This window comes from Ictalurus furcatus, chromosome 16 (genome assembly GCF_023375685.1).
Source record: "Ictalurus furcatus strain D&B chromosome 16, Billie_1.0, whole genome shotgun sequence".
In the NCBI taxonomy this organism is placed as follows: Eukaryota; Metazoa; Chordata; class Actinopteri; order Siluriformes; family Ictaluridae; genus Ictalurus; species Ictalurus furcatus.
In genome coordinates this window covers 20,241,845-20,258,283 of record NC_071270.1, presented here as the reverse complement: position 1 = coordinate 20,258,283, position 16,439 = coordinate 20,241,845, and the positions used below count along the sequence as shown (strand labels likewise).

General features: G+C 36.6%; 1 protein-coding gene across 1 annotated transcript in view; it reads left to right on the top strand.

Moving 5' to 3' along the window:
- Positions 1-3,124: 3,124 nt before the first annotated feature.
- Positions 3,125-16,439, top strand: part of musk (muscle, skeletal, receptor tyrosine kinase) — a 33,050-nt gene continuing 19,735 nt past the window's right edge. The window contains exons 1-6 of the mRNA XM_053644802.1: positions 3,125-3,479; positions 9,873-9,999; positions 10,081-10,232; positions 12,797-12,924; positions 13,061-13,202; positions 14,090-14,214. Of these exons, the coding sequence (XP_053500777.1) occupies positions 3,401-3,479; positions 9,873-9,999; positions 10,081-10,232; positions 12,797-12,924; positions 13,061-13,202; positions 14,090-14,214 (753 nt within the window). The 5' untranslated portion in view covers positions 3,125-3,400. The remainder of the gene's footprint in view (positions 3,480-9,872; positions 10,000-10,080; positions 10,233-12,796; positions 12,925-13,060; positions 13,203-14,089; positions 14,215-16,439) is intronic.

Here is a 16,439-nt window from a genome sequence, read left to right as displayed (position 1 = left end):
CGAAACCCAGCAGCCTTCATTGTGTTTTTTTGTCTGAAAAGTGGCCTCATACGTAATATGCTGCTTTCTTTACTGACATACAAACATTTTGTGTAACATTTCTGTAACATTTAATTATGTGCTAGAAATCTAATGTTTGGGAATCTAAAATGTTTTTTGTACTGACTTGATTATGTAGCAGTCTTAAAATAAAAAATCCATAACAAAGTTTGTACTAAAAAAATAGGGTGCCTAAAACTTTTGCGCAGTACTGTATATATTTTCACATCTTCATCTTATGGTGACTTAGTTATCGGAGGCACAGTCGGTGGCTTAGCAGTTAGCACGTTTGCCTCACACCTCCAGTGTTGAGGGTTCAAATCCGCCCTGTGTGTATGGAGTTTGCATGTTCTCCCTGAGCTTCATTGGTTTCCTCCAGGTAGTTCAGTTTACTCCCCCAGTCCAAATACATGCATTGTAGTTTGACTGGCATTTCCAAATTGTCCATAGTGTGTGAATGTGTGTGCGATTGTGCTCTGTGATAGGTTGGCACCCCATCCAGGGTGTTCCTCACCTTGTGCCCTAAGTTCCCTGGGATAGGCTCCCCCATGACCCACTCATCAAGACAAATTCCTCATATGTTTAACATAGTAACTAAAAGTAACTAAAAATAAACAGCATGAAGTAATTGTAATCATTGGCAAATTTCTGAGGTATGAGCAGAATAAAATACTGTTTTGGATGTGCTTTGAAGTGAGTTTGGGTTGGTAAGTGACTTTGTTTTCCATTATGCCCCATGACTCTGTATCACTCTATATCACCATAGTTGATTATTTTCTTATAACCGCACACTCCTTAGTTTGTGTTTTACTCCTCACCGAAGACATAGGCTCATATCCTGCATGCTTTCTATATAGCATTTTCATATTTGCACTTTTACTGTTATCACTTGTTTATTGTAAAATGTATGGTTTTATACCAAACCAAGATGATAGTTATATGTTTCTATTTATTTATTTTATTCTATTCTATTTTATTTTCCATCAATCCATTTTCCATACTGCTCATAGTACACAAGGTCACGGGGGAGCCTGGAGCCTATCACAGGGAACTCAGGGCACAAGGCCGGGGACACCCTGGACAGGGAGCCAACCCGTCACAGGGTGCAATTGCACACACTATGGACAATTTGGAAATGCCAATCAGCATACTGTGCATATCATTGGACTGGCAGAGGAAAGCCCCAAAGCACTGGGATAACATGCAAATTCCCAAATTTTATTTTATTTTATTTAGCTAGCAGCCAATTAATCCAGTCCCTCTGCCTGGCTCCTTAAAGGGTTTTTCAGTTTGTCCTTCTTGGGGAATCTTTAAAGGTTCTCTGTAAAACCCAACAATAAGGTCCTTTTTTCCTTAATAATATATTATTATTATTATTATTATTATTATTATTATTATTATTATTATTATTATTATACTTACACACTTACTGTAGACCTCATTGTAGTACAGTCTTTTGTAACCAACCATGATTTTATTTATCTGATTGTTTTCCTCATAACATTACTTACCTACTAACTCAGTACGATAAAGCTGACAAGATTTAATGCCACCATAGAGAACACACAGACACTCTTTATGTACAGTAGGGGAAATAAGTATTGAAAACGGCAACATTTTTTTCAGTAAATATCTTCCCAATGAGGCTATTCACATGAAAATTTCACCAGACTTTGGTATTAGTTCAAGAAATCCACACATATAAAGATCCAAACATTAAAGTCCATAAATTAAGTTATGTGTAATAAAGAGGAATGACACAGGGAAAAAGTATTGAACACGATAACTCAAATTTTGTAATGACAACTTCAAGACGCTTCCTGTATGAAGAAATTAATCGGCTGCAGTATTCAGGTGTGATTTTGGCCCGTTCTTCTAATCATATTGTCTTTAAATCTTGTTCAATTGGATTCGAGTCAGGTGATTGACTGGGCCATCCCAACACCTTGATTTTTTTCTCTGAAATCAATTGAGTTTCCTTTGCTGTATGCTTTGGATTGTTGTCCTGCTGGAAGTCCACCCACATCTCATCTTCATCATCCTTCATCATCCATTCATCTTTCCTTCAATTATATGTAATCTGCTAGTACCATGCGATAAAAAACAGCCCCACACCATGATGCTTCCACCTCCAAACTTCACTGTTGGTACAGTGTTTTTAGGGTGATGTGCAGTGCCATTTCTTCTCCAAACATGGAGTGTAGTATGACAGCCCAAAAGTTGAATTGTGTTCTCGTCTGACCAGACTACACTCTCCCTGTATTTCATAGGCTTGTCCAAATGAGTTGAAACGAGCTTCGACATGCCTTTTCTTCAGTAATAGAGTCTTGTGGAGTGAGTGTGAGCAGTGAAATGCATTGCCTATTGTTTTCTCTGTGATGATGGTACCTACTGCCTCCAGGTGTTTCTGGAGCTCTTTCCGAGTGGTCCTTGGCTCTTGGGCTACTCTTCTGATTATTCTTCTGACTCCCTGGTCAGAAATCTTGTGAGGAGCTCCCGAGCGTGGCTGGTTGATGACGGAGTGATGTTGCTTCCACTCGTGGATAATGGCCCCAATGGTGCTTACTGGAGGATTCAGAAGTTTTGAAATATGTCTGTATCCGATTCCATCAATATATTAGGTCTTGGGAGAGTTCTTTGTTTTTACCCATCATGAGATGTTTCTTGTATGACACCTTGGTAACGAAAAGCCTTTTTATAGACCATCAATTTACTAACCCAGCTGATATTAATTTGCACAGATAGGGGGTATAATTATTTACGGATTTCAGCTGGTTCCTTGCCTTACCTTGCCTTGGAGAACTGCTTTTTCTTAGTGTGTTCAATACTTTTTTCCTGTGTCATTCCACTTTATTAAACATAACTTTTATATGGGCTTTAATGTTGTGAATTCTTTATATTTGCGGATTTCTTGAGTTAACACTGATGTCTGGTGAAAATTTCATCTGAATAGCTTCAATGGAAATATATTTACTGAAAAAAAATGTTGACGCGTTCAATACTTATTTCCCCCACTATATATAAGGTATTCAATATATGTTAGGTAACATAGGAGCATAGTTTTCTGGCCATTCCTGAGGCAGCTTTCTACGTCTCCACCGGCACCGTAAGGTTCCTCTGAGCTCTGAGCTGTTCATGTCTCTGCATGGATATCAAGCAGCTGCTGCTGTCTATCTGCTTCAGTAAACCATACATGCACAGCACTGACAGACAGCGTGGCCGGGCCTCGTACACACACACACACTCACACACACACACACAGTGTGGAAAACTGTCTTGTGAAAGACAAACTGCAAGGATTTTAACATGAAGGTGATGGATAGGTTTTCGAAGTCGGTTTGAAACGCAGCTTTCTTTAAATATGAAGCTTCTTGAAAACATTCCACTGCTGCAGATCTTCCTGCTGTTGCATCTCAGCCTGATCAGCGGCGTACAGAGAGGTGGGTCAACGTGCTTTGTGTTACAGCTGAAATCCTCACTGACTGAAACTTATCTTGAGTGAATGACTTTCACAGTTGTTGTTCTGTATAGCAATATATGTCAAGATTCTTTCCATACAACTTTTAAGCTGTTATAACTGTACCGTGATGGTTCCATGTGCAGTATGAGGAGGATCCAGCACCGGGTGTTGAAGTTATGACACTTCCATGGCATTTGCACCTTAATATAAATCTGCTACTGTGGACCTAATAATTTCATGACTATGAATAACATCTAGTGGAACATAATAGCAACAGGCAATTATAAAATTAGCGAGCTTATATTTAATCCTTTTTACATGTTTACTGTTAAGTATTTAAATAACTAACATATTCATCACAAGGCTTATTAAATTGCTAGATAAAATGGCTGCATATGTCATATGCATATGACATATGTCATATTCCTTGAGCTGAAATGTATTGCCTAGTTATGTGATGCTGGAAAAATCATATTTTTCTGTTTATAATATTTTTTGAAGATGTATTTGATCATTTTGGAACTTGCAAATGCGTCATGAGGAAATCAAGATGAGGACAGTAAATGTGACAGGATCATGCATGGTTTCATGCAAAAAAAAAAAAAATGTTTTAAAAAGTTTTACAAGAACCTTGGGAACAGTTTTTAAAGAGTCCATACAAAATGAAGGATTATACAGTATGAAGAATATGGATTTTATATCCTGATTTTATAAGCTGTGATTCTCAAGGTGGGGTTCATGAAGCATTGCCGGAGGATCCATGATTTTCAAATTTTATTACAGTGGTGGGGGAAAAAAAAACATTCTGGTCCCAATAAATAACCAATAATATTGTACATATTTAAATAATGTGCGTAATTTATATTTTTTATAGTTAAAAGGGGTAAAACATTTGATAACCCTTGCTCTAAGGAACCTCTTTTAAATGTTTGACTATTGTGTACACAGTAGGCTATAAATAAACATATCATAAGGTAAAAGTTATTATGCATTATCGTCATTGGAAAGTTTTATTCTAGATGTATGACAAATTATCTTATGAATACTGAGCAAACGTTTTGTTAGAATTTGTCAAACTGCTCTGAAGCCATACAGTTGACATTGATATATTACAACCAAATGCCTGCAGTAAAACCATCACATCAATGGAAAATAAATAAATGAATGATCTCTCACCACCTATATAGCAAAGGCCATCTATCTTGGACACAGTAAAAGAACAACTAGAGCAATACAGAACAAAACATGAATGATGACGTTGGAGAGAGCATTCTCTGAGATCAGTATTGGTTTCTGGGGTGTACTTTGGTTTGTAGTCCAGATGGATCAGCACCAAACAAGTTACAGATTGCGAAGCTTAAAATTGTGAAAGTTGTTTAGATCTGGTGATAAGATAGACAAGACAGGACTGGGTGAAGTTAGTCTTTGGCTGATGTTCTTCTAAAGTCAGGAACAGTGTGAGGAAGAGGTGACATATCCGCTGATTCTCACATCAGGAACTGCCAGGTTGTGTTCCAGAGGATCGAGACGGTGCAGTCAGCCAGTGCTAATATTTCCACATGAGAAAACTGAGTGGGGAATGAACAAAGTTTGCAGAGTCATGGTGTAAATTACTGAGTCGCTGGCTGAACTTTTCAGGGGATTGACTTACATGCTGTGCAGGGACTAGAACTGGATGAAATAAATTGACCAAAAGGAAAGTGAACTTGGAGAGTGACTTATGTTGGCTAACAAATCAACAGTGGTAAGTGGGTAGTGTTACATCAGAATTTTGCTTGCAGGGTTATGTAAGCATTGGACACTTTCTTATGCTTTACTAAAGTAAAGATTATAATTTTTTATTGATTCCTTTTAGAGTCATATATGTTCCAGCTGATTCCTGTGTTGATTCCTGTTGATTATGACTAATTTCTTATGAAGTCATATTGATTCCTAGTAGAGTCTAGTAGTAGACTTGTTGATTCCTGATTGACTCATGTTAATTCTGCATGGAGTTATATTGATCCTGGATTATTCCTGAAGGACTCGTGTTTATTCCTGTTGAATGTCTTTAAATACCTTTGATTTGGAGTCAACTTGATTCATGTTTTGATATATTGATTCAATATTGGTTCCAACCTGTTGATTTCTGTTGATGTTTGCTCTTGTTCCAATATACATTCTGAGACTGAAATTGCTAAAACAGACATGGATCTGACATGACAGGTTCTACCAGGAAACAACTGGCCTGTTCCTCTGTCTTTCTTAATGAGTCTCCTGTTGTCTCTATTTTCAATCTAGAAAAACATAGGCTGACTCTGAAAATAGCTTGGACAACACATGCTTGGTGTTATACATTAATTTCATTATAGAATACTCTTTTAGCATGTTCCTAATCCCTGTTTATGACTGGAAAGGGCATATAAAGTAAGAATTTGTAAGTGGGTCTGCAAAAGTATTTATTATGTAGTGCCATACACTATATGGCCAAATGTTTGTGGACACCTGACCATCACAGCAATATGAGGGTCTTCCCCAAACTGTTGCCACTAAGTTGAAAGCACACAATTGTATAGAATGCATTTGTATGCTGTAGCTTTAAAATTTCCCTTTACTTAATTAAGGAGCTCAAACCATGACAATGCCCCTGTGCACAAAGCGAGCTCCATAAAGATGGTTTGCAGATGTTGAAGAATTCGATTGGCCTGCAGAGAGCCCTAACCTCAGTTCCACTAAACACATTGGGATGAATGGGAAAGCCAGGCCTTCTCACACTGACATCACTAGTACCTGACTTCACTAATACTCTAGTTACAGAATGGGCAGAAATTCTCATAGCCACATTCCAACATCTACTGGAAAGCCTTACCAGAAGAGTGGAGGCTGTTACAGCAGCAAAAGGGCAACCAGATGTTCAACAAGGACATATTGGTATGATGGTCAGGTGTCCACATATTTTTGGCCATACTTTTAGTATTGTTGCGTTCAACACCATCTTAGTTGAGACAGAGTCAAGACAAAGAGTGTAGCCAATGAAGTCTGAGTCAAGACTGAGTATGACAGACAGATGAGCCCTAGACGAGTCAACACCACACATGGCTGAATCCAAGTCAAGTCAGGTCAAGTGGCTTTTATTGTCATTTCAACCATATACAGCTGGTACAGTGGACAGTGAATTGAAACAATGTTCCTCCAGGACCATGGTGCTACATAAAACAACAAACTAACCACATGAGACGACACAGAACTAAATAAGACCTACACATTTCTACATAAAGTGAATGTGCAAAAGTGTGCAAATAGCACAATACAGTATAAGAACTAATAAGAACAGAACAATGGGCACAGTAAGTAACAGTGTAGTGCCGACCAGTACACAGTTTTAGTGTGGAAGTGTCAGATATAACAGGTAGTGCAAAAAGAATAACAATATAATAAAAATGTTGTGAATGTAAACATAACATACTATGACATAGTAATCAGCAGATTAGCTTATGCCATATATGGACATAGCAGTTATTTCGGTAGCAGCCAAGAAAATAGTATAGTGATGACAAGAAATTAAATATGATATTTTCTCAGTCCAAGTCAAGAACGAGACCAGATGTTCAGCTGTGTTCATTTTCTGGTTGTGATATCTACATTATTTAGGACACACATGGGGCATGTGAAGCATAGCCCATTCTTCAAGCAAGTGCTGCCGTGTAATCTTATTTTATATCATTACTACATAAAGCACACATGGGTGAAGGGTGGAGGTGTTTGGTCAGGGAGTGTGCATGAGGTAAATGAAATGAGTTTGCTAGTAAAACAAAAGTGTTTTTTTGTTGTTGTTGTTGTTGTTTGTTTGTTTGTTTGTTTGTTTGTTTGTTTTACAATAAACAGTATATCATATATAATGTTTTGCAAATCAAATCACATTTCCTTTGAGTTAAGCACACAGCAAGTAAATATCATGCATAGAAATTAGAATTTGTTTTGACCAAATACAGCTGTGAATTACAAGTACTTGTGTGATATTATTTTGAACATAAGAGTATGAAGTATTTTGAAACATAGTTACTAGTCTCTGGTGGTGTCAAAAAATAGTCTTTGTGGACTGAGACCGAGACAAGACAGAGTAAAATTTCACCCGAATTTATGACAAGACCAAAACTATTGATTTGTGGTCTTAAGACTGGTCTCGAGTACCACAACACTACAATATAGAGTATCTGAGCAGCAATGGTAATGTTTGAAAAAAAGCTGCAAGAAAGACAGAATGATCTATTGTCTGAGCTGCTTCCTCCAGTAGATGAATATCTAAACAAAGCTAGATATATTAGCATACTATACTAGTATAACAACAGTCAGAAGAGAGAGATTAGCAAATGCATCAGAAAACTTTCTGTTCACATGTAACTATTAATGAGCACCGCTTTCAGCCATCAGAATAATCTGCAGCATGTGCTGTACCTTCATGCCTACATATTGACAAGTTAGTATATGGGCTAGCTGCTAAAAGAGTTTTCAGATGTATTTACACAAAAGAAGGTAACATGTGACACCCTACTCGGTTCTTTGGGTTGTCCTTCTGAAGGAACCTTTCCTAATGCTTTCTAGTGGAAGTTTATTGATTCTTGTTGGCATGCTCTTGTTAGAGTTACCAATCATGGACTAAGACTATTAAATCAAAATTTTCCAAAGCAGAACCATTTTAGGAAACTAGAATCCATCAAAAAAGGACTCCACAGATGAATCAATAAAACTCTCTGTTCCCAAAAACAATGTGGTTCCTGTTTAACTTTATTTATGCAGGCTTACAGATAAAGCCAAAGTGATGCTAGCAATGATACAGTTGCAGTCAAAATTATTGAACTCTCATTGCAAATCAGGTTTTTTTTTTCAACATTTACAGACTTTCAGCTGTTTGCAGTGAACTTGAGCTGGAACACAGGAAATACCTGAACTGACTAAGGGTTTGTTGAGTGTACACTACCTGGACAGGGCAGAAAAAGGAAGCTATCAAAGGCTGCAACCAGATTTCTGAGAAGGCAGGTTGTGAAAAACCCTTGCGTGACTGCAAAAGACCTGCAGCAATACTTGGTGGCAACAGGCACTGAGGTTTCAGTGAGCACAGTAAGGTGTGTACTAAACGCAGAATGTTTCCATGCCAGATCTCCAAGACGTACACCACTACTGACCCAAAAGCACAAGAAAAGTTAGCTCAAAATCATATAAATAAGCCACAGAAGTTTTGGGATTCTGTTCTGTGGTGCAATGAAACAAAAATGGAACTTTTCGGCACGATGGATCAGCGGTATGTCTGGAGGAAGAAGAATGAAGAAAGAACACTCTGTCCACAGTAAAGCATGGTGGTGGCTCAGTGATGCTCTGGGGCTGCTTTGCATCCTCTGGCACTGGAAACCTGCAGCGTGTGGAAGGCAAGATGGATTCATTGAAGTATCAGGAAATCCTAGGAGAAAACGTCATGATGTCTGTGAGGAAGGTGAAGCTTGGGCATCATTGGCCCTTCCAACAGGACAATGATCCCAATCATACCTCAAATTCCACCAAGGCTTGGTTGCAGAAGAAGTCCTGGAAGATTCTACAGGGCCATCACGGTCACCTGACTTGAACCCCATAGAAAATCTCTGGTGGGATCTAAAGAAGGCGGTTGCAGCAGGCAAACCCAAGAATATTACTGAACTGGAGGCTAAAATTCCTCAGGAATGTTTCAAGAAGCTGGTGTCTGGTTATGCATCTTGTTTGCAGCAGGTCAGAACAGCAAAAGGGTGCTCTACTAAGTACCCATGAAGGGGTGGAATAATTTTGAGACTGGAGAAATCATTATAAGTTGCATTTTCAGTTGAATTTGGGGAAACCACTTGAAGCATTCATTGTGTTGGTCTATTTCAATTGCTTTTGTTTGATTTGTTTATTGCAAACATCTGAAAGTCTGTAAATTGACAATAACCCCGATTTGCAATGGGGGTTGAATAATTTTGATTGCAACTGTATATCCATCTTGTCATTGGAATTATCAACATGACTTTTTTTCCCTTGAGACCCCCTTTTGAGGTCATTAGTCTTTAATGTTGCAAAGATCAGCAGTTAGAATTTCAACTATGTTGTTTTGAAAGTTTCATTTCACAACAGCGACATAAGTGCTGTAGCTATTTATGGTCATATTTCTTGTAAATTTGTCCTCCCTTCATAGCTTGATTGATGAGGAACTGTGCTAGCCTTGATTCACTGACTGCTTAGGTTTCGCCACTGTGTGTGACTCATTTGAGATATATTGCCTTTCATGGCCCAGGTCTAGTTAGGCTAAATAGATTGAGAATGCTATTTCTGCAGTTTATGATGCTAATTAATCTTTCTCCATCCATCTCTTTTTCTGTCTCTCTCTCAGCTCCTAAAATCACAACCTTACTTGAGACAGTTGATGCCTTACTGGATCATAATGCTACTTTTATATGTGAGGTCGACTCGCACCCTCTAGCAGATATAACATGGATGCGTAATAAATACCCTATACGGTTAGTAAGTATGTCATAAATTTTTCATCAATTAACACCTCTTATAAGATTTCATCATGTAAAATCTTCTGTTTGCTACAGGCACTATGACTCTCGATACATTATTAGAGAAAATGGCCAAATGTTGATCATTCCCAATGTGAAGGACACAGACAGTGGAGAATATTGTTGCACTGCTGATAATGGGATTGGAGAACCAGCAAAAAGCTGTGGAGCTTTGCAGCTAAAGATGAGTATGTTGTCTATATTGTATCTTTTCTATTCTACAGTATATGTTGTTGTATATTATAAGTAATATTCTAAACGTAAACATCCAAACATGAGATACAGTCTCTTACATAACCAGAAACCTGATGCTCTCCTGCTACAATGACCTAGAAATAAAGCCATAACCTTCTGGGGAGAGTGCTGGTATTTACGTCATGTCTCAACTCCCGCTGTTTGGTTATTTATTTGCTTGGTGGCTCTTATTTAGGGGGAATAAGTGATCAGCACTTTCAGCATGGTGTGTAAATTCTGACTCTGACTGTTCCTCAACCTCAGCTACATGACTTGAGTTCATGCCTGGTCTCATATAGAGATGTGTTTAGGACTGTTTTTTTTTTTTATCCCAGTTTTGCAGTTATTGTTTTTGTTTGTACCAGTGTGCAATATTTTCTAACAGATCTAGTTGGTTCTATTTTACAAAATATAAATAATCTATTAGCCTAATTTAATTTGACAAGGCAGTTACTAAGGATGCTGTAAAGTAGCCCCATCATGTTAATAAACATGGAATTTGTTTGTCTCACAAGCTTCATATATGATCGCTCGCTCGCGCTTGCATGAAAAACCTCGCGTTCATGCAAATTCTTTGTCATGTCCTGCAGGAACCTAATCTTGATTTGATCTAGTCTCAACCAGGTGCCCTGTGAACCTTTCTGGCAAGCAATATTAATAATAATAATAATAATAAAAATACAAATAGTGAGCTTCCTATTTGTATTTGTATTAATTTAGGACACATTATTTGCAGAATAATATTCATTTTTATATATATATATATATATATATATATATATATATATATATATATATATATATATATATTGGATTATTCACTGATGCATCTGTTGTCTCGAACCATCCTTGCTCTTAAAGGACTAGACCTTTTTTGGAGGCTCCTTATATACTATGATATACTACGATTGTGTCACCTGTTTCACATCACCTTCTTATTTTAAATTGTCACATCACTATTAGTCTTAAATTCCCCTGTCCCAACTTTTTTGGAACGTGTTGCATGCATCAATTTCAAAATAAAGCTTTATCTTCAAAAAACTATGCAGATGATTAGGTAACACATCAAATACCTTGTCTTTATACGTTTTTTGTTTAAATACAAATCAAAGTACATTTACAAATTAGCATTTTCAATACTGTCCCAACTTTTTTGGAATTGGGGTTGTACATCCCTGCTGTAAATAGCTAAATAGTGGAAATGGCTCTAATTCTGTTTAAATTAATCAGAATATATTATAAAATCTCTAAACCAGTTCACAGAGCCATGCTAATTCTAGTATTTGACTAAGTCAGACTTGCATTTGGGCTTATGCATTAAAACTGTTTTTAGAATAGGAGTCTTAAACTGTTCATGATACTGAACATTAAAGGAGCAGTTTGTCATGAAAAATTACAATTATATTGAAAACAAGTCTTTTTTTCCTTCAACTGACCGCCTCTTAAGTTGTCTTTTAAGAAAAGATTGTGGATATAAGAAGCTGGGTGATTCCACAATCAGTGTGTTATTTGTGTCCCAATGATACTGCATTCACAAATGTATGTAAAAAATATATTTTACCAACAGCACTTCCATGTTCAGTACTTTTGAATGTCCTAGCCCACTAGAACTACACTTTAACTTAAAATATAATATTTACAATATCTTATTTTAGCCTTGCTGTGTGAATCTATTTAACATCTCATGCTTGAAACATCCATGTCCATTAAGCATCCATTAGAAGATACAAAAACTGTTACCTGAACACATTCACCCCATAAAATATTTGGAATAAGTTCACCAGGAAAAAGGAATTTCCATTATCCAAATTTCCTGATGATCATGGGAAAAAAAAGTATTTTCATTATTTTTCTTTATTTTTAATGATATTGTGATATTGTCTAATGAATTCATTATGAAGGTATAGCACTGTTACCCAAATGATAGATTGAAAGAAAATAATCCATTTTAAAGAATATAGATTTTAAGTAAATCATTAGAATGTTCTTAAAGTCCCTGTGACTTTAGCATGGATGCTAGTTTTCCAAATTTTGGGCATTTGCTAATGCTATACTAAAAAAAAAGTCAACACTGTTACTCATTAAAAAGAGCCAAATGCCGCCAAGTAGTGTCAGCCAAGAGGGTATAACATATTTATTGAATAGTTAAATGCATGTTTTATCAGATTAATGTTTCATACAGCTAATTTTTTTTTTTTTACAAGCGTTACACGGGCTAAATGGCATTGCAACTTTGGAATTATTTTCTGAGCTTAGAATGTAAACAGAGATGAACATGGCATTTGAAAAATGATTGTTCCAGGTTTAATATCACTTTTAAAACTTGCATTTATTAAAAATTTTAAACATTACATTTAATAATTTTATTTTAAATCACTTACAAATGATATAAAGTACAAACCTACTACAAAGGTGGGCGCACAACTTTCCTGGAAACTTTATCCCTGAACAATCACTGCCCAATTGAAATAACTTGCACATACAATAGAAACAAAAATTATGAACTGTTCATTTTCAGAGCCCCAGATTAAGAGACATCCAACAAACGTGACGCAGCTATTGGAGTCCAAGGCAGTGTTGCCATGTGTAACATTAGGATATCCCAAACCAGAAATTTCCTGGCTTAAAGGTGATGATTTGATAAAGGTAAGTGTATATGTTGTGTATATCCAGTGATGAAGAAAATAATAATAATGTTAAAGAAAAAGATCCACTTAGTTTTTTTTTTTGTTTGTTTGTGTGTAACCTCTTAGCATATCATTATCTTTGGTTTGACTTTCAGGCTGATAGCCGAATATCAATTTTGGAATTCGGCTCCTTAAAAATTCACAATATCAGGAAAGAGGATGCAGGACAATACCGATGTGTGGCTAGGAACAGCTTTGGGATTGCCTATTCAAAACTAGCCACCATTGAAGTACAAGGTAAAATAATGTTTAAAATCACTTGAAATACTGTATATATATGAGTCTGTTTGGACACCAGTTCAGTAACACTTTACTACACTGTAAAAAAAAAAAAGAAAAAGAAAAGTTGGCTTAACTTAAAATTTCAAGGAAACTTGCTGCACAGCTTTTTTGAAACTCAAAAAAGCTGTGCAGCAAGTTAAGTCAACTTTTCTTTTTTTTTTTTTTCTTTTTTACAGTGTATAACGTCTTCAAATTAGCATTTATTAATAAATACCTAACGCTTTCCTAATGATGAATTAAGACATGCGCTAATCCTTAACAAATGAGAAAATAATGAAGCTTATATTTTAATAGCCTCTGTGTGATACTACCTGAATAGCCATTAAAAGTGGTAATAGTTAAGTATTAACATCTTGTTAACACATTCTGTTAATTAATTTTATGATGTAGTCTTAATAAAAGTCATAGATTATGAAGAAACAATGTAATTTAACCCAATGTATAGGTTAAAATGTATAAACTTTAGGTTATTTGAGATTCTTTTGTATTTTTGTTTTCCAGCGCCCTTAATTCTAAACTAACCCACAACCCAGGATATCTTAGAAATACAAATGAAATATACATGTTAAAATTGAGCAAGTTCTCAATCCTACTAACACCAACAGTATTAGCAGGTAGTCGAACAGCATTGTGAGTAAATTAGCCAAAATGAAAACTGACCAACATTTGATGACAGACATATAAACCAAAAGTCAACTCAGAATTTAATCATAAAATAAAATCAAAGATCACAGATTAATTATAAATATCGACATGTAAGTCGTTCAGTGTGGATTTTTCTGTATAGTAGTGTTTTACCTCTTCCCCCTATCCTTTTTAATGATGACTGTTTCTTTTCTCAGCTCCTGCTAAAATACTTAAAGTTCCCAAAGAGAGGAAAGTGCAGATTGGAACTGAAGTGGCCTTGGAGTGCAATGCCACTGGAAACCCTGTTCCTTCTATCACTTGGCTGGAAAATGGGAATACAGTAAGCTCGTTTCCATTATATCACTCAGTATCTTATTTTTCTAGACTATTTTTTTCCACAGGCTTCTCTTTCCTCCCTCATATTATTATTTTTTTTATGCCTTCTGAGCCCATTTGGCTTCATCATCTTTGTTCAAGCTCTGGAGAACAAACTAATTGGAATTTAATTTCAGTCATTTGACCAAGGCTTTGAACAAAGTACAGCAAGCTTGAGCAGACTGCCTGACTTTTATTTCCCAACTGTAATGTCCACATTCAGGCCAACAGGAGGCCTTGAGGGTCTTGCATTCTCCAGTCAATATGAGAATTAACACCATTCCAGCTACATTAATGACTTAAAGACACTATTGTGAGATCAGTGATAAAAACAGAACGGTTGATAAAAACAAAGATCATTATGGAGACCTTTGGGAATAAAATATATTAGAACAGAACATGATCACAATCGTGGCTGTGTGGTTTCTCATTAGTGCCGAAAGATGGTAGAGCAGGCATCACTTTTGTAATTGGATTTGAACCAGATGATGCTTTTGGGAAATTTGTGTTTGGTGTATTAAGATCAGCTCATATAACTATTGCACAAGATGAACAAAAGCACAGTAGCTCAAAAGAAGAAAAGGTGTGTAAGACAGTGGGGCATAATCTGGACTAAGTCTCGAAATATGGAGAAACTAACTGCTCAACCATGTAGGCAGTTGGGGTTACATACTATAGATATAGTTACCTAATCCACTGACTAGTTCTGGTGGTGGAAAAAAAAAAAATGTTCACTGCAAAGAAAGCAGACTAAATGTACTTTGTTAGCTGGAAATACGTCAAAACTAGATGAAGCCAGTTGTAGCGTCAAGCTAGCACTTTCATATCACTTTTATGGTTAAGTATAGAGGTGTGTGCAGAACTGTTCCTTCCGCTCCCAAAGGAATTCTGATCAATTCCACATGCTTCCACAATTTTGTTTTTACCCACACACAGTATTTCAACAATACTTACAGTATGTCCAAAATTATTCACAACTATGTAATTTAACCACAGCGACAAACCACGATAAAGCCGTTACTAAAGAATGAATGAACGAATTCCAGTTTACACCAGATGCGGTAAACACTACAATCCACATGGGTAATCAACATGGCCTTTCATTGTCCCATGAGCTTCATATCTGACCACACCCTCGCACCTGCATGAGAGTAAACCCGCCTAATCCTGTGACTTTCTTTTGTTGGGTCTTGCAGGATCCTAGATGCACATCTTTATTTAAGTTTTCCATGTTTAAGTTTAATGGTTTTAATAATAATAGTGTAATACTGTGGTGTTGGTGAGGATGAAGAAACCCACCAGGGTTGTAATGGATGGTAAACACAAACAAACATAAAACAATGTGTCGGTATAAAATCAACTGGCAGATACAACCAGACAACATGTTTATCACTGACAATAAACACTCCATCTAACACTTTCACACTTATATTTAACACTTAAATACCAAAATAACAGGCAGCTGCCTAGGCTCGTGTGTGTGCAAAAGAGCATCCACTTTGAAAAGGCTCAGTGACGCTACAATATGATACACAGATTTAACCTTCCATCCATTTTTCCCTAGTACTTATCTTACACAGGGTCGTGGGGGAGCCTGGAGCCTATCCCAGGGAACTCAGGGCTCAAGGCAGGGGAAACACTGGATGGGCACATCTCAGGGCACAATCACACACAGATTCACACACTACAGACAATTTGGAGATTGGTCATCAGCCTACATCAGATTCTAAGCCGCAACCTTGGAGGTGCAAGGCAAATGTACTAACCAGAAAAGTATTGGAACTGGAAATGGCTTTTGTGAGGATTGATGTGTTCCTTGCTGTAGTTTATCTGAACTAATTACGTGTTCTAATAAAATACTAGATGCCCTGATACAGTTTTTGGTTTAACTTTGGAAATGATGACTAGTAAACTACTTTTTTTTTTTGAAATACTGGTCAACTAGTAAAAATAAATAGTTGTCCTGAATGAATAATGTTCACAGGATATGAGTTAATACCTTTGACATTCCCATTGGTACACTGGATTCCTGATTCAGTCCTAGTCTATTTATATTTCACGTTCCGCAAGATATTCTCTAAGGCATTAAGATTAAGAGTACCTTGGTTTTGGAGAGGACTTGTGAGGACTGCTGTTGAAGTTGTTATACTGCTGTTGTATTTTTCCTTTGTATCAAGAGCTGCTTGTAGA